This window comes from Antedon mediterranea, chromosome 9, assembly GCF_964355755.1.
Source record: "Antedon mediterranea chromosome 9, ecAntMedi1.1, whole genome shotgun sequence".
Classification (NCBI taxonomy): domain Eukaryota; kingdom Metazoa; phylum Echinodermata; class Crinoidea; order Comatulida; family Antedonidae; genus Antedon; species Antedon mediterranea.
The window spans coordinates 1865214-1889707 of NC_092678.1; the positions used below are offsets into that span (position 1 = coordinate 1865214).

Genomic DNA, 24494 nt, shown 5'->3' on the forward strand with positions numbered 1-24494 from the left:
GTAGACAGAGCTTTATTCGATTTTTTTGTCTTGCATAATTGCACACATCGGCTAAACCAATATTGTAATACTATAAGTAATATAATACTTGGAGTAAAGTATTGTTACAAGTGCTGCTAATTTTTGTGTATTTATGAACGATTTTTAGATTTTTTTTTTTGTTTGATATTTGTGTATATATTTGATTGAATAGCTATACCGGTCTTACTGTGCTACTCAGTATTAGGGTAACACTGGTTCTTAACCATAGGGCTTTTGTTCCCTTATCTGTTTGTTCCCACTTATTTTGTAGTTTTGTTTGTTTATGATGTTTTATGCAATAAAGAATAATACAAATGAGTCGGAACGATTTTTAGATTTTTCTTGTTGATATTATTTGATATATTTGATTGAAATGCTGTATTTATCTTAATGTTCTACTCAGTACGTTGGTAACACTGGCTTTTAGCCATCGGTACGTTGGTAACACTGGCTTTTAGCCATCGGTACGTTGGTAACACTGGCTTTTAGCCATCGGTACGTTGGTAACACTGGCTTTTAGCCATCGGTACGTTGGTAACACTGGCTTTTAGCCATCGGTACGTTGGTAACACTGGCTTTTAGCCATCGGTACGTTGGTAACACTGGCTTTTAGCCATCGGTACGTTGGTAACACTGGCTTTTAGCCATCGGTACGTTGGTAACACTGGCTTTTAGCCATCGGTACGTTGGTAACACTGGCTTTTAGCCATCGGGATTTATTTCCCTTTGTGTTTCCTGCCACTTATTTTGTAGCTGTTGTTTATGACAGTATCTCTCTTTGGAATTTTAATCGTACCTATTCTGTCAAACAATACACTACCTAATCTACAGTATACACAATAACCATACAATATGCATTGAGAAAGAAAAACCAATTAGAGACAAAATAATAGCATTTTCAAATTTTAAATAAATCTTAATTTTGGGTAATTATTGCTAGCCCTAGTGGAGGGTTCTGTTGTTTTCTGCCATCCATCAACGTGGATGCAAGGTGTGTCCTTTGAGTGTTACCGAAAGGTGACAAACATGGTGGCACGTACTACTGTACATTTTAACTATTACCCGACATAACCAACAATTTAAAAAAGCCTAAATCATCAATAAACATAAAAATAAACCTCAAACAAGTATAGGAAAATAAATACCACTAGTACTTGGTTTATCTGTTTTTGGTGTCGTAAATATTAATATAATCATCGGAACATCATCGTAATGTCCACTTCCATATAATAATCTCTTAGTTTCAATTACATTTATCTATTAACTTTACGTATTATACCTGAATATACCTTGATCTTGAGACATTTGAAGCTGTGCCTGTGTGTCCCTCGATGAGTAAAATATTAACCAGAATACTTCATAATGGTGGTCAGAACATGATTCTCCAAACCAGCTTTCAATTAATTAAGGTTGACTCATAAACAGATGCGAGAAGTGGGTTCATCATTATAGTTTTCACAGAAAAACATTATGTATCATATTTTTTTATGAATTAATAATTAATTAGATTTTTAATAGCCCTATTTCTATCATTATTCTAGGTAATTTTATAGGTTATATTATAATAGCTTATATGTTTAAAAACCTTGTAATAGTCTATTGTCCCAAGGCCTAAATTAATAAAATATATATTTGCCCAGGCCATCTGTAATAGGCTATAACAAATATTCAATTGCATTTTAAAAATATTACACTGTTTGAATCATAATATTAATATTGCACTTGCACTTAATAGTGCTGTTCTGTCTTTTGATTGGCTTGCAGTCGAAACGGGGTGAAATTAATTCTGTTTAAGATCGCCAGTTTTGTCATCACCTATGTTAGGCAATCACAGAAATGAACATTGGCGGCAGTTGTGTATTTACTTGTTTGACTTTACGAGCGATGCAAACACCGAGTTCCGTTGTAGCAGACGATCTGGTGAGTCATATTCGATAACTTTACCATCAGAGAGTACTACGATGACATCAGAGTCTAAGATAGTTGCCACTCGATGCTATAAAAAGAGGGACGAAAAAATTGGTTAGGTTTTTTAATTTTTTATTTTTGTGTAGCACAATACCTAATAAGCCAATATTTTTATACATTAAATGAAGTCCTTTATAAGGATACAGTATTTAAAAAAAAGAATATGACCATTTTGCCTCAGAACAGATTGCTTTTGTATATCAAGTCTGTAGTTTACCAATGAAAAAGCTAAGGTATACTTACAGCTATTGTTAACACGGTTCTATCCTTAAACACGCGTCGTACGACTTCTTGCAATACAGCATCCTGCAAAATTAGATAGTTACCCAAAAATCAGCAAAATGTATTGTAATTCTATTTCTTTTATTGCTTGCAGTAATATATCTTAAAAATGTATTGTGTTAGACGTATTTATCACTTACGGTTCTCTGATCGATAGAGGCCGTTGCCTCGTCCATCACCAACACTTTTGTTCTGATCAAGAAAGCTCGGGCGAGACAGAACAATTGCCGTTGACCAACGCTAAAGTTTTCTCCGCCTTCGAATACCGGAGAATCTAAAGAAATGAAAAAATACACGGTAAACAAGATATTACAGATTTGTTTTCCCGGCATACAGTAATGATATTCGCTTTTGCTGTTACTTACCCAGGCCCGTTCCTAACTCTGCAACAATTCGTTTTAACTGTGCAATTTCGAGCGCTTCCCATAATTCTCTGTCCGAGTGAATACCATCTGGATCAAGGTTGAATCTATGTTAAATAATGAACATTCATTAATCATGTTGTTATCATTCCATTAATCATGTTGTTATCATTCCATTAATCATATTGTTATCATTCCATTAATCATGTTGTTATCATTCCATTAATCATGTTGTTATCATTCCATTAATCATGTTGTTATCATTCCATTAATCATGTTGTTATCATTCCATTAATCATGTTGTTATCATTCCATTAATCATGTTGTTATCATTCCATTAATCATGTTGTTATCATTTTATTAATCATGTTGTTATCATTCCATTAATCATGTTGTTATCATTCCATTAATCATGTTGTTATCATTCCATTAATCATGTTGTTATCATTTCATTAATCATGTTGTTATCATTCCATTAATCATGTTGTTATCATTCCATTAATCATGTTGTTATCATTCCATTAATCATGTTGTTATCATTCCATTAATCATGTTGTTATCATTCCATTAATCATGTTGTTATCATTCCATTAATCATGTTGTTATCATTCCATTAATCATATTGTTATCAGTAGTAGAAAACGTTCCACTGATTCCATGTGGCATGGCCGGATCTAGTTATTATAATTTCTCCAGAATGATAATCTAAATTCTTGACACCGACTTGTCTTTCCATTTGGTTTTTAAAAAAGTGCCTAGAAACTCCCAACCTCATGGTTGTTTCCCTTATACATAAAATGTACTGTATCTTGTGTTTTTTCAATTGTGATTTATTTTTTTCCTCTCCATTTTAGGCTTTTTCCTCCCTTTTTTTTTTATTACTAATGTTCTATTTTGTTAGGGTTACATGTTTAAAGCATGTGTACACCATTCCATTATCATATTATTTTTATTGTATTTGTATATGTTTTTATTTTGATTATGGAATGAAAATGTCAATGATTGATTGAAATTTATTGAATTAATAAATTGAATAAAAATGTAATCTTTCTTACCTGATAGTGCCTGAAAACAAGACTGGATCCTGAGGAATGATGGCCAGTCTTTTTCTAAGCGTATTCAGAGGTACATGAGCAATGTCAACGCCATCAATTAAAATTCGTCCTAAAAATACAAGATGTTAATAAAGGTGAGTTTCTTATTAAAATTATTTCAGATTATTTGTCAGTGTGAAGTTGGCCTTAATATTGTCCGCTCATCTCATCATCATCTTCCTATACTGTGCAGAACCTTATTTGAGTATAGTTGCACATGGTTGAATTGAATTGACCCAGAGGGCCCAGTTATGATCAGTGGCTGTGATGTACTAGTACACCGGGGTAAACCCTACTTGTCTCGAAAGATGTACTAGGCTCTTTAGGGTACATGATTTAGACCTATGGTTTATAGTCCTTATCCAAGAAGACTCGTTCTACCACCTGAACCATGGATCGAGTGATCCTCAAACCGTTGCCAATGTTATGGCTACGTAACTACAGTTCCACTGCCTTAACTGCCACGGCCACTAGTAACTCATAACTTCGCACATAAAATGGTACAGAAAAAATTCAGGTAATTTGCTAACCTCTAAATGTGTCAATAATTCGGAACAACGCTAGAGTAAGAGAAGATTTTCCACTTCCAGTACGTCCGCATATTCCAACCTTTAAAAAAAATATTGAGTGAAAAATATTTGAGATGTTAAAATGTTGTAAATGTACATGAATAAGTTTGTACTGTAGTACTTAAAATAATAATTTCCTTCAACGTTATAACAATTTGTTTTAGATATTTAAATAAAAAAGTACCTTTTGTCCTGGTGTAATATCAATAGACACGTTATCTAGGACAGTATCAAGACCAGCAGCATACCGTACGCACGTTGAGTCAAAGGTCACATTACCATAATGCGGCCAATAAGATGGTGGGTCCAGAGTACCTGCAAGTGTATGTAATGACGTCAATTATGCAAATTAATTATGTCAATGATATGTAAATTTGATGGATTTAACTTGCATCAAAACATCAAAATTAAAGTTAAAAATTAGTAAAAAATTTACCATCAAGCGGCTCTGTAGTAAGTACCGTCCACTGGTAACTACGCTCAATCGCATTCATCGTAGTTTCAACCTCGGCCATTCTTTGAACAATAATACTCAAAATATTTGACATCTGAAAAATAAATTTGATGTGTGCTTGTCATGTCAAAGTTTTCAACAAAATATTTTCATTAATTAATTAATGTTTATTTGAACTACTGACCAATATGTTCTAGTACAATGGCAAACTTTTTGATTTGATATTATGCACTGCAAAAAAACCAACTCATCGTTTGAATATCTGCCTGCCCTCATGAGTATTGAATCTATTTAGTACCAGTAAATACTTATAAACTATTTGGTTTTTTTTATTTCAAAATTTAATTAGGGCATTGTATAATATACATTGTTATTTAAAATTAGCATTTTCAGAAAATGTTTAATATGATAATTAGTACTGTATAGTAAATGGAATCCAAATTTAGGATTGAGAAAAACAAATTGATGCTTAGGCCTACCAGTATAGCATAGGTAATTGCAAGTCCCACTGAGCTAGAATCAATACTGCCAAAAGCTGCTGGTATCAGGGTTGCTAGCCCTGAGCAAAGAATAATCAACGAGCCAATCAGAGACTGTGGAGAAGGAAAAGTTAAAATATTATTTGGGAGCTTAGAAAATTGTGTATCCTTAATAGTAGTGTCTTTTGAATAGGGATGGGTCGGGTTGGGTCGTGTTAAAACAAATATTTCTCTTCATTCCTTTCACAGGAAAGTGTCCCTTTTCATAGGGGTCTACTGAAAGGGATGGGTTGTACGTTAGTTACATATATTCAACAAACAAAGATTGCTTTTCTTTTTACCCTAACTATATATTTAAAATGTTTAAAAGAACAATTTTTACGGCATAACTTACCAGTCGGACAGACAACCACAATGTTAGAAATTGCTGGAATAGGAGAACCACAGAGTTGTGGTCGATCTTGTTCACAAGTGCTTGGAAAAATGGAATCTGCTGTCTAGATAGATAAATTAAATGATATTTTTGTATGAATGTTCAAATTGGGAAATAGTTTATAATTAGAATTAATTTTTATATAGCTTTATATGTAAAAGCGTTGCTAAATCTATTTACACTTTTTAAAGTATAAATAGATAGGATCTTGCTAGCTGTTACATACTGGTATGTCTGGGTACATACAGTACAATGTTTGAAAAATACAATTGGAACTTACTGAAAAGCTCTAACGGATGTTAGGCCATTAATCGTTTCGCCAAAGTATGAGTACACAGGAGATCGTGTTACTGCTTCAATTCTCTTAGAATCTCTGAATATAAATGCAAAGAATGAGTTGATTATTTTCTATAGTTTTAATGCTTGTTGGTCCACGATGGGAATAAATGGCACAAAATAGAACGACAATGAAGCGTATTGATAAAATGAATACTTGTTTTTTGCAAGATAGGTTAACAGTTTCGTTTATCGTCTTTTAATTTTTTTTTTTATAGTTATGTATCAACAGACCAGGTTTTAAAATGTTTTACAAATCCCTACTTTTACATAAAAAAAATAGTATTAAATGATGATGTCACAAAAGCTGATTAAAATAGTTTTCTGTATTTTGTACAATAAATGGCGCACACTTTGTCAGTCACTCTATTTAGCTCGGTTTTTGACAATTTATTTTATCTATTTCATTCCAACCCAACAGCGAATCATCGCTACTAACAGGCTGGTTAAAATCTTAATATAAAAAACTATTTAAGATAAAAAATGAATTCATTATTGTTTTATTGAAGTATTGTATCTTCATAATTAAAAAATAAATAACAAGCCTAGAAACAAGGAGGAACAGCATTTCGACTCCATCATGGGGTCATTCTCAAGTTCTATTGAACATTAAAGCAAATTAAAGGTCAAAGTATCTTCAGTTTCTTAAACATTGTATGTTAATTCTTATATATTTACCTTGATGATGACAGGTAGTATTTGAGTAGGAAATAGTATAACACAGCAATTGGTACAACTGCTAAAAGAAAATACCAGGACACAATTGAGTTCACAATCAATCCACCAACCACAATCAATCCAGTACGAAGCAAGAAAGGGATTAAGATCAACATTTGCTAAAAGAAAAAAAATCATCTTTATTGCGTCATGTTAATTTAATGTGTGCATACGTGGCATTGAGACGTGCTCTCATTTAAACACTAAGAATCAGATGTAAACAGAATCACAAAAACGCCTTTGTATTTACCTGGTCTAATACTTGCACATCTGAGGAAAACCGATTTAGAATTCTTCCACCCGGAGTTGTATCGAAAAACCTATTAAAATAAATAATTTCATTTGCTTTTATCGAGTATGTATGTGTTGCCCACACCTGTGCGCAATTCAGCCCAGTAGGCTGCAAGTCACAGGCTATTCCCCCATTTACATTTACAAAGAATTACTTATTGATGATGCATCATCTACAGATGTAGAATAAGACAGTAGAAACTCTATTAAGAGGACATAACAAATGGCCCCTTTATAGAGGTGCCGCCTTAATACGGTTGACTTTAATATTAATTAGTTACCTCATAAATGCATGTAATATTGATTTAAGCATCTTTCTATGGATTTTATTGGCTGCTGAGAGTAATCCGTTCATTATTAGAATTGTTGATACAAACGTCATCGTTGTGGACCCAAGTATAAAGCTGGCGTATCCACTAAGGAAGTGGTTCAAATCAGAGTCCATTTGTTCCTGAAACATAATTTAAATATGTTTGATGTCATACAAGATTGAACAAGGAATTTCTTAAGTTAGGACTAAACGTGAAAACATCAAGCACAGAAGCCATATTAGTGGAAGCATTGCCAAGGTAATCGTGCAGTAATAAACTAGGCCTTCTAGTAAAATTTTACCTGGGTTGCATTGTTGTAATTTGACGTGGTATCGGTGTAGAGCGACAGCCAGAAGTTACTTGTTACGGATAGGGATACTTCAATTATGAACGAAAGCGAACTTATAGTTGCTAGGAGGTACCCCACCATACGAACGTAGAAGAGGTAAAGGCCGTATCTCACTGCACCCTTGTCCCGATCCTCTTGAGAAATCAAACCACTCCTTGAGGTATCAACAAGATCAAGCATGCTGAACTCATCTAAGGGGAGAAAAGAGAAAAATTAAATGGTACAACAGGAAATCTAACTATTGCAGCTGCAGTTGCAGCTTTTTTATGCAGTCAGTTGCAGCTCCTTTGCTGCAGTGGCAACTTTTTTGCTGCAGTGGCAGCTCCTTTTCTGCAGTGGCAGCTCCAACATTTTGGTATTTCCTACCAATTACAATACGCCAGTGTGTAACTTTGAACTAACCTAAGACCCAGCTGGAGACTTCTATTTAGTACCCTAGAGATGAGCAAAACTAAAAATGTAATTGTCCAATACAATCGTTGGATACAACCCTACATACCCTTTGACCTTGAAGAGGAACTGGCTTCTGCCATCTGCTTGTTCTTTGACCGTGTCAACTGGATCTTCAGCTTCCGTCGTTCCTGTTTCGTCTTGCTGTCTTCATCGTCATCCGTTTCTGTCTCGCTAATTTCTTTCATGGTTTTCTTCCAGTTCTCATACAACATTTTATCCTGACTGGCAACTTCTTCAAATGTACCTTGTAGTTGGATTCGTCCATTTTTCATGACAATAATCTATAGGAAAAATTGAATATTAAATTTTTTTAAAGAAAAGCATAAATGATTGAATGCATTTTCAATTATTATTGTTGAAAGTTGAATCTACATTGGATTATCTGTACTGTATCTCCATTATTTTATGAAATCTGTTCATACAAATGCTGGAATACAGTTTTCACAAATGTATCCCATGTTGTGCCTGTATTATGTATGGCCTATGGTAGAGTCATCTCATGTGATATTTGCCTATTATAACTGGATATTACAACACAGAGAAACCATCAGAGCATCGTGAGTAAAGATTTAAGAGAGTTCTTACCTGGTCAGCAAATGGTAGATATTGAAGTTGATGTGTAACTAGAATCACAGTCCGTTTGTTCCCCAGCAACCACCTTTTGATGCCATTTTCAAAGACTTGTGCTCCAACATGAACATCAAGAGCTGACATAGGATCGTCCTAAAATAGAGTTACACATTTAATTCATATGGAAGAACTCAAAAGAAGAGGGCATGGATGGATTTTATAATTGTTTGATAGTACAATAAGATTTCATTGTCGCCCTTTTTAAAATTGTTGTGCCACTGATAACACACTTACCAGAATGACGACGTCATTGCTGCTGTACATCGTCCTAGCCACGCTGATCCTCTGTCGCTGACCCCCACTTAGGTTAATCCCTTTCTCACCAATCTCCGTCATATCACCCGCGGGTAGGATTTGAATGTCCGGTAGTAGAGAACATGAGGAAATTACTTGTTGGTATCTGTAATTGGTTTTTTTAAAAAGGAATTCAGATATGATATAACAGATCATAGAGTACCGGTAGCATTTGTTAGTCTTTTTACTTAAGTAAAACTGAGAAGTGCTTAAATGAAAACTGAACCATTATTTGGCAAACCAGTTTCTTTCTAAGCACGTTTGATACATTTTACCCTGGGCTGTAATGTATTCATTCAAGCATATAAAAGGGGATGGGGGGGGGGGGGGGGAAACCTGCATTTTTTTTATGTAAATATAAACTTTACCTTGATAAATCATATTCATTGTTGAATACTATGTTGTCTCGAACTGTCGCATTTCTAAGCCAAGCTGACTGTGTACCATAAGAAATGCTACTATGAGGTCTGAAAATGATTTAAAAAAAAACACATTTTAATATTTTCTTCTTTTTTTAAATTTCTACAATACTCTACATTGTTACTATGTATTTGGGTTTTTGTTGTTTAATTTTTATATGTTTTGTTTAAATTTGTTTATAATTATTTATATAATTATTATGTTTGATTTCACTCGCATTTCTTTTTTCAACTTCAGCTTTTATAATACACTACATTCTTTACTGTGTATTTTTATTTTATATTTCATTTTTATAGATGTTTTATTTTTTTAATTTATGTTTACTCACGTGTTCCATGTGACACTTCCCTGAGAAGTGAACATCTCGCCCATCATAGCGGACAACAGTGACGATTTACCACTGCCCACTTGACCAACAATAATGGTCAAACGATCTATAAAAGAAAACATACAAATTAGATAGCGAGTACGTGAGTTTAATGTTAAAATAAAAATCAATATTGTATTGTTGGTCCAATGACATAAGGACCAACGCATTGTTATGTGTCATCGGTTGGATTTGACCTACAAACCATGTCAATTGAAATATAAAAAAAAAAACCACCACCATTCGGACTTATTTTCCCGGGTAAGTTGGTTCATGGGTATTGTTTAGTGGATATCAAACGTATATTTTGTTAACTTACTTTTGGGAATTTCCAGATTGATGTCTTTGAGTGTATGCTCGATCGAGTCGTTATCCCAGACGAAATAGCCATTGGAAACCTAGAAAAGTATGAATTTAAATCATTAGCAGGGCGCGTGGTGTTGAATAACAAAAATAGCACGGGTGTTAGTAAACACTCCATAGGGCCAATTATCATGATTGAAGCGTTGTTCCCACTATAAACGCGCAACACAAGGACGTAACGGTACGTAAGTGTTTGACCAATCACAAGCGATGGATTATGCTATCTGTCGCTTGTCACTTTGATCAACTCGCTTGCGTTGCGTCAACGTCTTTGCATTTCGTCTCTAGTGGGAACCGAGCTTTAGTATTCATTTATGCTTAGTTCCCAGTAGAGACTCAACGCAAGGACGTCGACGCAACACAATCAAATGTAGGTACGACACGCCATGTGTGCCAAAATAATATTAGGCCTAAGTACCTTCACCACGATGTCATCTGGTATGAATGGTAACGGCTTTGAATACGTGTTTGTTACGATTTTCTTGCTAAAGGTTCCATAACGATTGCCTTTACTTGGTTTGCCAAAGGACGTGTACTCTTTATCAGAGACTATCAAGCAGTCAATCGGATCTAAGCAGTTCTGAAAAATAAAATTGTGAACAACCAACTTAAAACAAAACTAAATTTCTAACTTTATGAAATATAACAATAAAGTATATCGCAAATCATCAACAAAAAAAGAGAGAAAAAAGAAGGAAAAATATCGCTAATCGGTGCTCCTCAAATAACCATACATATTTTGAAAACGTTAGGAAAAAGCACATCTTTTTACAACTGTATTATGCCTCTATCGGAATATTTTCAAAGTTTAGGTCATTGTCACGTGAACCTAATCACACGTATCACTATATTATGGATTTTGACTTCTATAAAATTATACAAATTATGGCACTTGCCTAGATACGCTAAAAAATCAATTAAGATAACATTCTTACACTTTCGTTTAATAGAACTTCATTTTTCACCATTGTTGAAAAACTGTCAACGTTAGTGCGACCAATATCAGTTTTGTCTATCTCTGAAGATTTCAGAAAGTCTTCTATACGTTTAATGCTGACGAACCCGCTGACAACTTGGTTGACAGTGGGCTGTAGAAGTAAGAGAGGGGCACTCAGGTTCTGGATGAGCGGGATGGCAGTGAATGCAATTTCTGCTGTCAAGATCTCATCTTCGACCAAGGTGTAGAAGACAAAACTCTGTAATATGAAACAAATTATGATTATTTATTAAGCTTCGTTCCCACTCCGTGTCGTAATTCGCAGGGTCTTTTTAGACGTTGTTTTATGTCTACTATCTTCATTAATCGTTGTGCTTTTATTTGTCAACTGGTCTTTGCAGTAACTGATCCCGAACGTAATGCATTGTCGGAATGTTAAATTGTGACCATTTTAAAACCATAATATTAACTACAAAAATAAACTCTTCTTACCAACAGGGCAATAAAGGCAGGCGATCCAATCCCCAAAGGCACTGAAAGAAAAAGCAGAAATGCCTCGTTATATACAAATAGCCTTATGTTTGCATTTACTGCGTAATGTGGCTCCGATTTGTAGGTACAGTACTTCTTCGATTGGGATTTAAAGCTATGGCAAAAGAAAGTTACAAGGAAGTTCTGTCAGTGTCATATCGTCATGCGGTTGGCTTGTTAGGCCTGCGTCGGCTTGTCTCTATTGGTCAAAGGACAGTTAAGGGATGGGTATTCCCCTCCCCGTCTTTATCTTTCAAAATGGAAGAAAGAAGAAAATTATAAAACTTACTAATTATAGAAGCGATGGTTGCTTGTTTTCTTAGCAGATATATCTGAAGATCTCGGCTTTTGCTTATGAGCGTGTAGAACAAGTCTTCCCAGCCAAGCAGTTTGACTAGTTTCATCCCCTGTACAACCTCGTTAATCGACTTCAGGCGATCGTCAGATCGAACCTTAGAAAAGAATAGAAATTGAAACGTTTTTAACATAAGTACACCATCCATACTTCAGCTAAAAGAAACACCACTTAACCTTTCACGGTATGCTATCTGATTTAATACGGCAACTATCCGAACTATCGCTTTTAATTGGTCAATTGCGTTGCGGCTTCCGTCTTTGCGGTGCTTCCTAGTGGAAGGAACAACTTTATGAAGCTACTTACCATCGACATTTTTTGGAAGTGTACGCTACATCTTGCTAGCGAAACTTGACAAGGAAATATTAGAATCATCAATGATGCGCCGATAAGAGCAGATATGCCCATTTCAAGGTACAGAAAAATCAAAGCAAGGATGACCTATATTACAATAAAAGTATTTCAAAATAAATTCAGTAAACGAAATTCCAATCACAAATCTGTTAATACTGAAGCTAACATTCGCATGCATCCGTTAATCTTGGGGTGGAGATAATGAGTATACTTTTAAGTGTTTGAGATGATGGGTGCTCATATCAACTATGTTGTTTTATAGTTTAAATTTGGACCCACCTGGTATGGAATTGACCACACATTATGTATATACGTCATCATTCTTTGCACACCGTCGGTATCAACGAACACCCTATTAGCAATATCTCCCATCCCCGCTGACTCATCGGCGGATGCCGCCGTCGATAGGCGAAGAGATTTATCGTAGATAATCGACTGAAAAAAAAAAATTGTTATAAAGTGCAAGTTGTCATAAATAGTATTCTTCTGACGTGCAATAGTCAGTTAGATACTATTTTTTGACAGCGGGTGAAATAATAGTAAGAAGTGGCGGTTTGCGGTGCACTCAGACTTCTTTTTCATAATGTTCTTAATTATTCCTTTACGAGCGCACACATTTTGATATTTTTTCCTGCTCAAGTATACTTGATATATAATTTTAATCAATAATAAGCCGAATCTAGTGATGTGTGATTCCTGAAACGGTCAATTTTACTTCTTTTCACACGGTTTTACCGCAACTAACTAGTTCTTCGCCAGTCTAAAAATATCAATTATGAACGACCTACCTGGAGTGCTCCTTTAAGCTCGATGTTTTGTCTCCACAATATGTAGTTTGAATATTGAAGAAATATACCTTTTAGAATGATAGCTATTGTTGACAACGCCAAAAGGACAAATCCGTTTGAGAAGTAATCACTTATTGATATGAATTCAACCTGCCAAAAGGTATTCAAAAATATTATTTAGATTATCATAAATGTATCTATAAGCGAGGGCCTGCTATTTAATATTTTGGCCAATATTGAAGATTCAGATAATTCGATATTTTAATCATCATTTGTGACGTCACCAATAGATCGATTTTCCTGAAAAGTTAATAGGCGTGGCCTGTTTTTAAATTGCTAATACTATAAAAAAAAAATCAGGGTGAATTTATCGTAGAAACATACGTTATGCCTCCTACATACAACATACAAAGTATAACGTAGTTGGTAAATTATGTATCTCGTGTTTTCAGGCCCGTAAAGGGGAAGGGGGTGGCAGCAGTGGGTAATGGTAGGCCTACTAGCCTAGCTTGTGGGCATTTTTTACGTTGTTTCGAATCGCCCTCCCTCAAAATGTACGTGTCGAAGTTAATTCAAATTGGTAAGAAATATTCACAATCATTGACGTTGTTGGCGTATTTAAATAATTATGTATAGCCGTTTAAATAATAGCTTAAAGTAGGCGAGTTACCACCATTTAATTTTACTGTATAAATATGTTATTGAAATGATACTGGTATACAGTAGCTTAAACAATCTGGACCTTTGACATAGACAGACTGTGTAAACAAGTGGACCTATAGTTTATAGTCCTTATCAGAGAAGACTTGTTTCCCTCACCAGAACATAGGAGGAGCGAGTCGGCATCGAACCCATGTTCATTAGGTATGGTAAACGGCGGCCTTCCATACCTGCGCGGCCATTGTTATATTGATTAACTTACGTGTTCGTCATTTTGTTGATGTATTGTATTGACGTAGTTGACCATCCCTCCGACAGATAATGCGGGTATAAATCCGCATGCGTCAGACAATGCCTTTGCAATGGCCGATGTCATGAACTCAGATCCGTATATCTTCTTGTACGCTCTTTTTATACTAGGCTCCGAGAGTTCTCCCTAAATACAAATATTAAATTGACAAAAATATGTTGTATTATAATTGTTATATCTTATTTTTATATAGGCTTATTGTAAATCTCCATAACATATAATAAGTATGTTGAAATTAGGCCGCCCATCCATGTGCGGCAATTAACGAAGCTACCTCATATTCTGTTTTTCTTTTCGAATATTGTACTGAACTTGAAGGCGCTGCAACGTATGCATTGGCAAAATAGGTGAAATTATGAAAAATTTAAATAGGTGATGAGTTATTGCAGTTTTTTTATACAAATAGTAAATGTTTTATATTCGTGCAATGGTACAAATAAATTAATTCGTTCTATTTCACTCGGCATAGTTACTGTACCTTGTCATGCTCCGCATACAGATTCTCGTAAAACCGGATCGCGTTTGGTCCAGCCGTCATGGTTCTGGGAAGGTAGCCAAAGTCTTCGGGGCTCAAATGTGTGTTTGCGCCTAGCTTAACAAAGTCATTCAACCACCAGAACATGATGCCAGACAGGAGGTTAGTGTGTCCCTGAAGGAACTTTACATTCTTCCCTTCCCTATCAATATCTATAGGTATCTCATCTCTTAATGATCCGACACTGCAACACATCTGTAAAAGATTTCAGACAAGAATAAACTATTGGTAAAAAGGTCAACAATTTGGCACACATGACGTGTCATACTATTTTATGACTAATCAAAATAAGGAATACAAATGACATTTAGAAATTAATTTTTATACACTATAACTGGAGACTTGGTTAAGTCTACGGCAAGAACGAATCTTTCAAACTCCTGTTTGTAAACTGCAGTGTAGACTTGGCTTAAGCTTTTTTATTTATTTGGTATAACACTCAAAATGCAACAAAAGTTGAAAATCTGATGAGTTTACAAAAGGTACAACAAAAAAACCGAGATAAAGATATAAAACAATAGGCCTATACTAAAATTGACATAAAACAAAACCAATTAGAACATCATACAAAAATATAATATGCACAAATTTAAAAATTAATGATTATTATTAGATCAATTAATAGAAATTCAGAAATATATACAAGTTTAAAATTATTCATTATTTATTATTTATAAAGTCCTCTTAAAATTTAAATTAAAAAATGTCATTAATCCAAGGATCAATACAATTACTGTATTATTATTTATTTACAAGTCTTATTGCACTAGGAAGAGTTGAATTCGCATAACGGTTAGTTAAAGTCCTCTCGGGCTTGATGTTCTCAGGTATCCACGAAGTGAAACGCCCAGATGTCACACTGCTTCCAAATTTGCCAAGTACACCTAACCGTCTGTCTTGTAAAGATGTTACATTCAAGATTTCTAAAGTGTCTTGGTACCCTGTGTAGTTGTTATATCCGATGATGGTTCCAACTATAGGACGCACCGCAAGGACGAACGTAGTTTGACCAATCACAAGGGATGGGTTTATTGAAATTGTCCTTGCGTCTTAGTGGGAACGAATGATTATGTTTAAAAAAATTGGCGCATTAAAAGTATTCGAAGAGCACATTTTGTTCAATAACTTGGCTTTTTTTATATAATGTTTTTGAGAGATGAGGATATATTTAAAAACAAAAATATCGAAGTTGAACTTACCAAATCAAGAGTCGTGATAATTTCTATAACGACTAGAAGACCATAAAATGACACGTTTACAACCGAGATAAGCCATCGCATTGAAGTTTGATCGGCGTTAGGATCATGCTGAATATTTGTTAGACGAAGAACTTCGGACACGAACGCAATCATCCAGTATAGTAGCGGAAGAACCACCATTGGCCATACGTTCCATACCTCCATATGATGGTAGTAACACAACATTAAGAAAACAGTTATAAATGCTATCGTTTGAGGTAGATATAGATGCGCTTCGTGCGTCATATCAGACCGGTAGACTAAAGCTGTTAGAATACCTTCTCCTATTGACGCGAATTGACTGAGGCAAAGAGAAGCGCCGAGGAGCCATCTTGCGCAGTGGAACGGATATCGTACAATGTACGATCGGTTGAATTGTCCTAAGCTTGTACAGCAGTAGGCTATAAGTAATATCAAGAGGACTGAGATAGCAAATACGACTGCCACCAGAAGGTAGAATCCATCCACGAAGCAAACGTCGTTAACTATGGAACCATTGAGTGTCCATTGATAGGCCGTCAGCTGAGACGTAAAGTTTGACTGGCAGAAGATACTATGTGGAAACATCGTGAAGTGCTGCTGTCGAGATATACTTTAATATGAAAGAAAAAAGTTAGGCTTATATCATTATTTTGCAAGTTGCATAAAGCTCTGTCTACACTATCAACCTAGTTTGAAAACAAACAAAGATGCGATGTGCTCAAGTATGGTAGTGATATGCTTGAATATGGTAGTGATATGACATCATCATGTCCATACATGGGCACATCACATTTGTTGTTACATAAAGTTTGATAGTGAAGAGATAGCATGAAGAACGATACGAAAAATATATTCCCATGTTTATTTACAATATATAAACATTTACAGGTACATATTAGAACAAATTCCAAACCGCTGAGTGATTATGATATTAATTCAGTCATTAATTTTGAAATGAAGAAGAGGACATCTCTGACTGAGGAAAAGCCCCTCCCCAAATTGATTCTCTGATATAATGAAATAGTATGCATATATTTAATCAATTAATTTTAAAAAGAAAATTATAATACCTTTAATAAAATATATTTCGGTCAAGATGCTTCTTCTATGAGTGTATACATTGGAATCGGTGCCAACAACTTGAAGCCGAATTTACACTGAAATATGCATGTACACAAGAGTGTATATGATTAAAAGAAAGTGCGGGTCCATTCTGTACGTCTATAGGCCTATTGTATTGTGCTTAATACTCTATTGTTATGCAACAGCGAAATATGTTTACATAGGAAGCTATTTGATTTAATTAGCACCCTTTGAATATGTTACGAGTTCATTCATTTTTTTAAATAGTTTGAACTGCAAAATGCGTAATAGGAAGTTTTATTCCGTTTAAACGTCACCAAAACTACGATTCCATTTAAAAGGAAATTAAAAAGGAAAGAAACAAAATAAATTCATAAAGATTATAGACGTTTTTATAGAATTGTTTTCCAGAAAAGTAAAATTAAATTCAGCTTTGATTTGGACTATAAACGTTTTTGCCAACTTTCGTAAAGATCATGGATGATCCGCGCGCCTATAGGAGCCTACCATCAAAATGTACGTTTACACTAGGCCTAGTACACTTTACAGAAACTAGACTTAATGATATGGTAAAAGTACAATAGGCATTATTTGTAAACAGTAGGTCTACTTACAATACTAAAATGTTAAATAAATGTTTACCTTTCTGACGGCGAAACAGTTGTTTTTGTCTTATATTATATGAACGTCGCCCGAGATCTATTCGTATATCCGCACGCACTAAAAATGAATGGTGGGCTTTGAATCTAAATTTCTCCCTAAAACGATTTTACATAATTTATTTTAAGCTACCCTTATTATCTTTACATTCATTCAGTATTTGTTATTCCAAAGAATAAATTAATTAAACACAGTGCACTACCAGTAGAACTATTTAACCTTTTACATAGATTCCGTAAGGATGACTTCATTTTAGAGGGAACACATTTATGACCGATTGTGTGGGGTGGATGGGGTTGTTATTATATTTAAACTATGATATAGACCTAGTATTATTAAAGCACCCTAGTGACGTTAATTTATTTGTGTAGACCCCCGTGGATACAATTTAGGCGTTCATATTGGCAAAAAATTGTGCCTTCCTCTCTCTCTTTCTGGTTCTCTCTGCGTCACTTTTGTGTAATGTACTCTGTATCTGAATTAGATACAAATTAAGTCAATTTGGCCACATTTGCGTTTCATACCTCGTTTATTATGATTTGTAGCGCCAGATCGAAAGCACATGGTTTTGTGGAGTGTTATGAAATGTGGCTGCTCTAAAGCTTGTTTTTTTAACCGTTTATATACTGTTTGATAAGCGTACACAAACTCAGAATAGTTTATAATAAACTAATTACATTGTAGTTACCCTTCCGTAAGTAAAATACGGTTTTAAAATATAAATTAGTTAAGTTATGCCAGGCCAGCATGAGAGCTGTCAAACTCGCAGAATATCACCACACATAGCAGTGGCACGGCGGTCCGGTTGAGTTGGAACCCGTGTTGGTGGCATGGCCATGTATGACTAGCTAGGCCTAGACAACTCTCGTGAGTGTTATGTAGGCCTATTCATTTGACAGGAAATCAGGTGAAATTCTCTACTACTAGACTACATGAAGGGAGGGAAATGAACAATACATATTTTGTCCTTTTTGGCGTTTCATGATTTTGGCGTTCCATAACTGGCGGCCGATATGCATGGTGACCAGGTAGATTGGGAGCTACCCTGCTGGTTACATTCCATCACCCGGCCTTGTGCTTATATGATAATGATAAGAGTCGATCATCTTTCAGCTTTTCTGCTTTCAATGTCACCTTTTTCATGATACGGAAAACATTTTCGATTGATGACAAACAATGCAATGCAGAGAGAAGCAAAACCAACAGAAATTTAAAATAAATACAATTTTAAAAATCGAATGACAAAACTATTAAGCTCTTAAAAAAAGACCAGTCATCGTGAAAGTCACATCAGATGTTTATAAGGTTGACATTAACAGGTTAAAATATAAATACTGTACTAGGCCTAGGTAGGCCTATATGTTTAAATTAATAGAATAATACACCATTGTATTGTCCGTAGTGCTTCCACAATCCCCTATAAACATTTTGAAATTTATAGGATATTTTACACAGCTAAATCTCTACAGTTTCTTCATATATCTACATACATGATTTTAATATTTGAATTTTTTTTAAACTAAAGATGTGTTCTTACACATGATTTAAAATGTCATCCAAGAAGAGGGTTGTAGCGGAGGTGAAAAAAAAATTGAATGAAAAACTTCTATCTGTTGAAGAGCAAGCTAGTTTTTTGTATAAATTTATTGATGACATCATCTCAAAGGTAAGGTTTAATTTTCATATATATAATATACAGCTGACTCTGCCTAAGTCAAATTCGCATAAGTCGAAAATTGTTATGAAAGTCCCAATTCTTTCCTATACATTACTTTGTAATTTTTATTTGTAAGTTGAATTTTTCTAAATTGAAACTCGTCGACATCTTTTTTGGGGTCCGAATACACACATTCTGTAGTGATTTATATCGTAAAGTGCAAGTCACAAATCACAAGCATGGTTCCCACTATCGACGCAACCCACACAACATACAAAATGCCCTTCCTATAATTGTGTTTGCCCTGTCTGCATGAAATCAAACCTGCTTGTTGCGTGTCAATGTTAGCATGTCACACACTTTGACCTGGTTCACCGCATACTTTTGAATACGCGCTGTACGGTACTATGTTTTCCAGTGTTCTCTTGTCTTGCGTTGTTGCGTGAATTTCTGATCACACAATCTGATCAATATTTAAAAAGCACATTTGTTTCTTTAATATGCAATTTCACAATTGATGTTAAATTTTTAGCCATGCTCAGATGCTCAACTTCTGATATCACAATCTGATAACAAGTCATTTCTAAAGAATTATTCTAAAGCAAATCAGGAGTTAGAAGGATGCCTGGACACACTATTTCTTATCAGGACTTCTCTTCCAACACTAGACAATGGTAAGCTACTTAAATTGTTAACATTTCCAATAATATTGTTAATTTTACTCCACTCCTTTTAAAGTAAAAAAGAATATGCTACAGTGGTCTTTAAAATCTTGGGAGGTAGGAAGAATGCTCACTAGTTATTGGTCAATAGTGCCAAGGTCATTTTGTGTCAAGCTTCCTGGTAAAAGTGTTCATTTATTTACAATGAAATCAAAGATTGTGGTGCTTGTTATGTGTAATCAAACCTTGTCCAACTATGTAAGTTGGTCACGTTCTGATGAGAACACTCATTAAGTTGATAAAAGGTATTCATTTTTTATTTCTTATAAAATAAAAAAACTAGATACTTGTAGCAGTGATGAAGAAGACGGCGAAGAATCTGTGTCTGACAATCTTGAATGTTCAAAAGGCAATGGTGTACCTTCTGAAAAATCTGGGTCTGTTACAGGATCTATGTCAGTAGATGTCAAGACACAGCTTGAAGAAGGTATCTCTGTAGGTTCTGATCATAGCCTTAGCTACCAGAGCTCTTTCCAGCAAACGCAGTTCAACCAGCTTGGAGGTATCGGAATGATTGGTAGTGTTTCAGAAGTGCAAAAAAATGTGCCATCCATCAAAGAGGAATCTGCGAAGAAAGATTGGTTTGAAGTAGAACATGGTGGTAGTCAAATAATTAAAGGATCTTGTCTTGATAACTATCAGTCGCTACACACTGTCAAGCCTTCTGGTGATGGTTTTCAGTTAAACACTGCATCTGTACAAGAGATTGCCAAACCACCAGTAATGAAGAGATCCAGCAGATTTGAAAGCAATACAAGCAACCTGCCAACTCAACAAGAAACCTGTAGTGCCATCGTTCACAGTATCAAATATGAACCAGATACCATATCTAAACTCCTTCAGCAATCTGCTATGCAACCGAAAATACCAAATAGTACGTTTACTGATGGCACAGTTCTTAAGGTACTGGTGACTGAGGTGGTGTCGCCATCGATCTTCTGGATCCAACCAGTGTCATCATCACTAGCATCATTGATGCAAAGATTAAGGTATTCAAGTTGTATATTTTTTTTTTTCAATTTTAAATTGTATACTAATTGAAAAGCATTATGTGGACAAGACTTATTTTATTTATTTGAATAAACGCATATAAATATATATATATATATAAATTTGTATATAAAGTTGGTTCGTACTTTCGGTACTGATTTTAACCACCTGATGTAACCCTGTTTACTAATTATATTAAGTTAGATAATTAGTTATTGACGATTAAATCAACGATTTGCCCCAAATAGGGGTGTTTTCCGATCGTGGTATACACTGTCTAATGGATGTCCATCTTGAAAAATACCCGCCACAAAAATGCGAGGAGGCTTCGCATTTTCCTGTCTCCTCCTACGATAATTGTTTTTAATAGCTGAAAACCGGTTGAACAGCTAGAGTACACCATCATAATGTTGAAGACAGGCCGATTTTCTTAAAAAAATACTATTTTGATAGATTTAATATACGATTATACAAATGTATTGATTTGCGATGAATGGAACATCCCAATCTCTCAGTCTGCCAGAGTTTGGTTTAACACAAGTACTGTAGGTAAATTTATGAGCCCTTGGTTTAACACATACGGTAGGTAAATATATGGGCCCTTTGAGCAATACTTTGACAATACTGTAAATACCTATTAACTATTTTTGGTCCTCATTTGAATAGAACATTTCTTACTGTGAATGTTCGTACTGTTAGATGTAATATAAAAATATATACAAATAAACTTTATTACTGAGATTGTGGATAGGCTCTACTGTTAGATATATAAACACATTATTATATACAAATAAACTTTATACTGACAGTTCTTTCTCAACGTTTGTACAGTCAACTCTCCCAATACCGGACTCTCCCAAAACCGGAATTCACGAAAAACCGGACTTTTTTGGAGGGCCCAATTTGTCCCTATTCTAAATGTACTGTAATTTATTATGAAAACCGGAATACCCAATTCCGGAATCCGGACAAATTATGAAGTACAAAACACGAAAATTAGCGTCTGAAAACCGGACTGACAGTTAAAAAACTCCAAGTATTTACGAAAACAACGTAACATCGTCGTCGCTGACTCGGATTCAATACATTCACAATGTACAAAAGCTTTTAACCATACCCTCACCATGCATGAAGTGCGCGACGTTTCGCGGTACGATCAAATAATGTTGCCATGGAGCACTACACTGATTGATAAATAAATAAAATATACAAAGTATTAAATCGCAAATGTTTTACTGTATTTAGAGGTATATTATTTATAGGCCTATAAAACATGAAAAAAATATTTCGTTACTGAGTGGATAAAGAATATATTTAAAAATTGTTCCTCTTTGTACCTATCCGCTTTCCCATCCCTCAACCCTAATGTTACATACAAAACACAAATTGGGTTTCTTTAAATGAGTCCAAATAAAAAATTTGGACTCATTTTGTGATAAGTTTCTCCTTCGGAAGTAATTCCCAGGGTGCTAATTTTAGTTGACTACATAAATCATCGTGTCTATTTATTCGTTTCTGTAAACGACAATGTATTATAGTCCTGCGGTACGTACATTTGAAATCGCCAGTTTTGTTACGCTGAAATTACTGTGTATTCGAGAACCATCTGTGGGCACGACCTAGATGGTATGCGAGCGTACCATCTAGTTAATATTACACACAAAAAATAAACGTGGTCCCTGAATAAATGCCTCCTTCGAATTAACATCCCCCCCCCCCCCAAAAAAAAAACCCTCCTGAACAATAATCAAATATTTTATGGTATATTTTTAATGTTTTCTGCATAAATTGTTGTTTAGATTTGTTTTACTATTTTTAAATATTACAGTTACTGTATAAGAATTGAAATTCATTAATTAAAGATGTATTGTCCCTTTAAACACAAAAAAATGAAGGTCAAAATATTCTAAATTTAAAGTGGCCATATCAAAGTAATATTAAAGTTATTCACTTTAAGTCGAAAATTTGAGCCAAAAACAACAAGTTTACGTAATTAACAGGTAAATTAGTTTGATTACATTTCATCTGGAAAATCGTCACGAGCGAAAAGTAAACAAAGATTTCAAACCATGAGTACGCATTATGCATATGCTAAATTAGGATTGTTTACAACTCGTCACGGTTAAGAAGGTATTTTCACACAGATCATGAGGAAGTTTTATGATTATGCGTACAGAGAAGCCAAACAAGCGCGTTTCATTATGGGATATGTTTTGATTGAAAACTTTGACTGGAAGTCAAAGTTATTTTTTAAACAAAAAAACGTCTGTATTTTAGTTAAATTTTTTTTTTTTCGAAAAATTTTTGGTGATAGTTAATAACTATTATGATACTTCAAAATGACCCACCTTTTTTCGAAATCTTTTATTTTTTATTTTTTTGGAATTAGTCAAAGGGACAATACATCTTTAAAGTATTATGTAGGGATGACTTAATACACTTCTGTCTATAACATCTTTTTAGGAAATTCATACTTATTATAATAATTCTGATAATAGCTGGGAAAAGACTGAAAATAGGTAGGAACGGACTGACTGAAAATAGCTGGGGAAAACCAAGGGAAAATAGTCAGGGAAAACCCAAGATTAACACTTATATATTTACTGTTTTATGCAATTGTTGCTTTTGTTTGCTGAAATAAATAAATATCTTTCTTCTTAATTATTTAGTGTAGCATATGGTGGGGGCAAAGGTGACAGTCTCACCATACCAGTAATTGGTATGGCTTGTTGTTCATGTTTTACTCAAGACAATTGCTGGTACAGAACTCGAATCATTGATATATATCCATCTGGTAAACTGGTTTTTTATTTTCTATTGATATTATGAATCATATTGGTAACCTCGCTCATAATACTTTGTATGCTTCTTAAGCCTGGTTCCCACTAGCAACGCAACATAACACAACACAATGACATATTGACGCAAAGTTCTGTATTGCGTAATAACAAGTGGGAACTGACGACGCAACGGTGCTGCAAAGATCAATGTTCTATTTCACGCAGACGGTGGCAATCACAATTATTGGAAGTGCATTCCTTACATTTTGTAAGTTACGTTGTGTCACTATTGTGAACCAACCTTCATGCATTCAATTTTTAAAAATCACTGACATGCTAATGTCCATATTTGACTATGCTACAAGACACTAATCTCTTTGACTGTAGGGGAATTTATTAAAGGCCAACACAAACAGCGTCGTATGTTGGGGGTAAATTAAATATGTTTTATAGTTCTCCCGACGTCCTAAAAACTACGCCCGACGCTATCTCTAAACAAGTCTTCTCATTTGGAGTCAGACAGCACCGACGAGTCTAGTGAGTGGACAGTGGAACTGTGATACGTAGCCATAACATTGGCAACTGTTTGAGTCTCACTCGCTCCATGGTTCTGGTGGTAGAACAAGTCTTTTCGAATAAGGCTATAAAACATCTGGCTCATGTGTACTTTAAAGAACCTAGTACATCTTTCGAGACAAGTCAAAGATTACCCCGGTGTA

The 24494-nt window shown here is 34.7% G+C and overlaps 2 protein-coding genes across 2 annotated transcripts in view; one reads left to right on the forward strand and one right to left on the reverse strand.

Annotated features, from left to right (window-relative positions):
- Positions 1–363: 363 nt before the first annotated feature.
- Positions 364–16468, reverse strand: LOC140059337 (ATP-binding cassette sub-family C member 9-like). Its single transcript, XM_072105222.1, has 31 exons — positions 15863–16468; positions 14607–14870; positions 14081–14254; positions 13159–13308; positions 12650–12856; positions 12323–12457; positions 11951–12113; positions 11623–11663; positions 11129–11389; positions 10612–10773; positions 10150–10228; positions 9792–9897; positions 9412–9510; positions 8984–9149; positions 8705–8842; positions 8166–8400; positions 7619–7857; positions 7288–7457; positions 6966–7035; positions 6677–6834; positions 5943–6035; positions 5624–5726; positions 5230–5343; positions 4733–4844; positions 4481–4611; positions 4258–4336; positions 3689–3797; positions 2637–2740; positions 2412–2545; positions 2233–2295; positions 364–2017 (listed from the first exon to the last, which is right to left on the reverse strand). Exons 1-31 carry the CDS (start codon positions 16466–16468, stop codon positions 1883–1885), a joined length of 4800 nt encoding a protein of 1599 aa, XP_071961323.1. The 3' UTR covers positions 364–1882.
- Positions 16469–17920: 1452 nt separating this feature from the next.
- LOC140059540 (tudor domain-containing protein 1-like) overlaps positions 17921–24494 on the forward strand; it is a 37845-nt gene continuing 31271 nt past the window's right edge. Inside the window, exons 1-5 of the mRNA XM_072105478.1 lie at positions 17921–18320; positions 19152–19292; positions 19816–19957; positions 20289–20994; positions 23665–23789. Of these exons, the coding sequence (XP_071961579.1) occupies positions 19176–19292; positions 19816–19957; positions 20289–20994; positions 23665–23789 (1090 nt within the window). The 5' untranslated portion in view covers positions 17921–18320; positions 19152–19175. The remainder of the gene's footprint in view (positions 18321–19151; positions 19293–19815; positions 19958–20288; positions 20995–23664; positions 23790–24494) is intronic.

Excerpts from the sequence above, each read along its gene's own strand:
- LOC140059337 (XM_072105222.1), bottom strand. The coding sequence starts at position 16,468 with ATGTTTCCACATAGTATCTTCTGCCAGTCAAACTTTACGTCTCAGCTG. Across the intron at positions 9,898-10,149 it reads CAATCTGGAAATTCCCAAAA|ATCGTTTGACCATTATTGTT; the intron begins GTAAGTTAACAA and ends TTTCTTTTATAG. Across the intron at positions 9,511-9,791 it reads GGAAGTGTCACATGGAACAC|ACCTCATAGTAGCATTTCTT; the intron begins GTGAGTAAACAT and ends AATCATTTTCAG.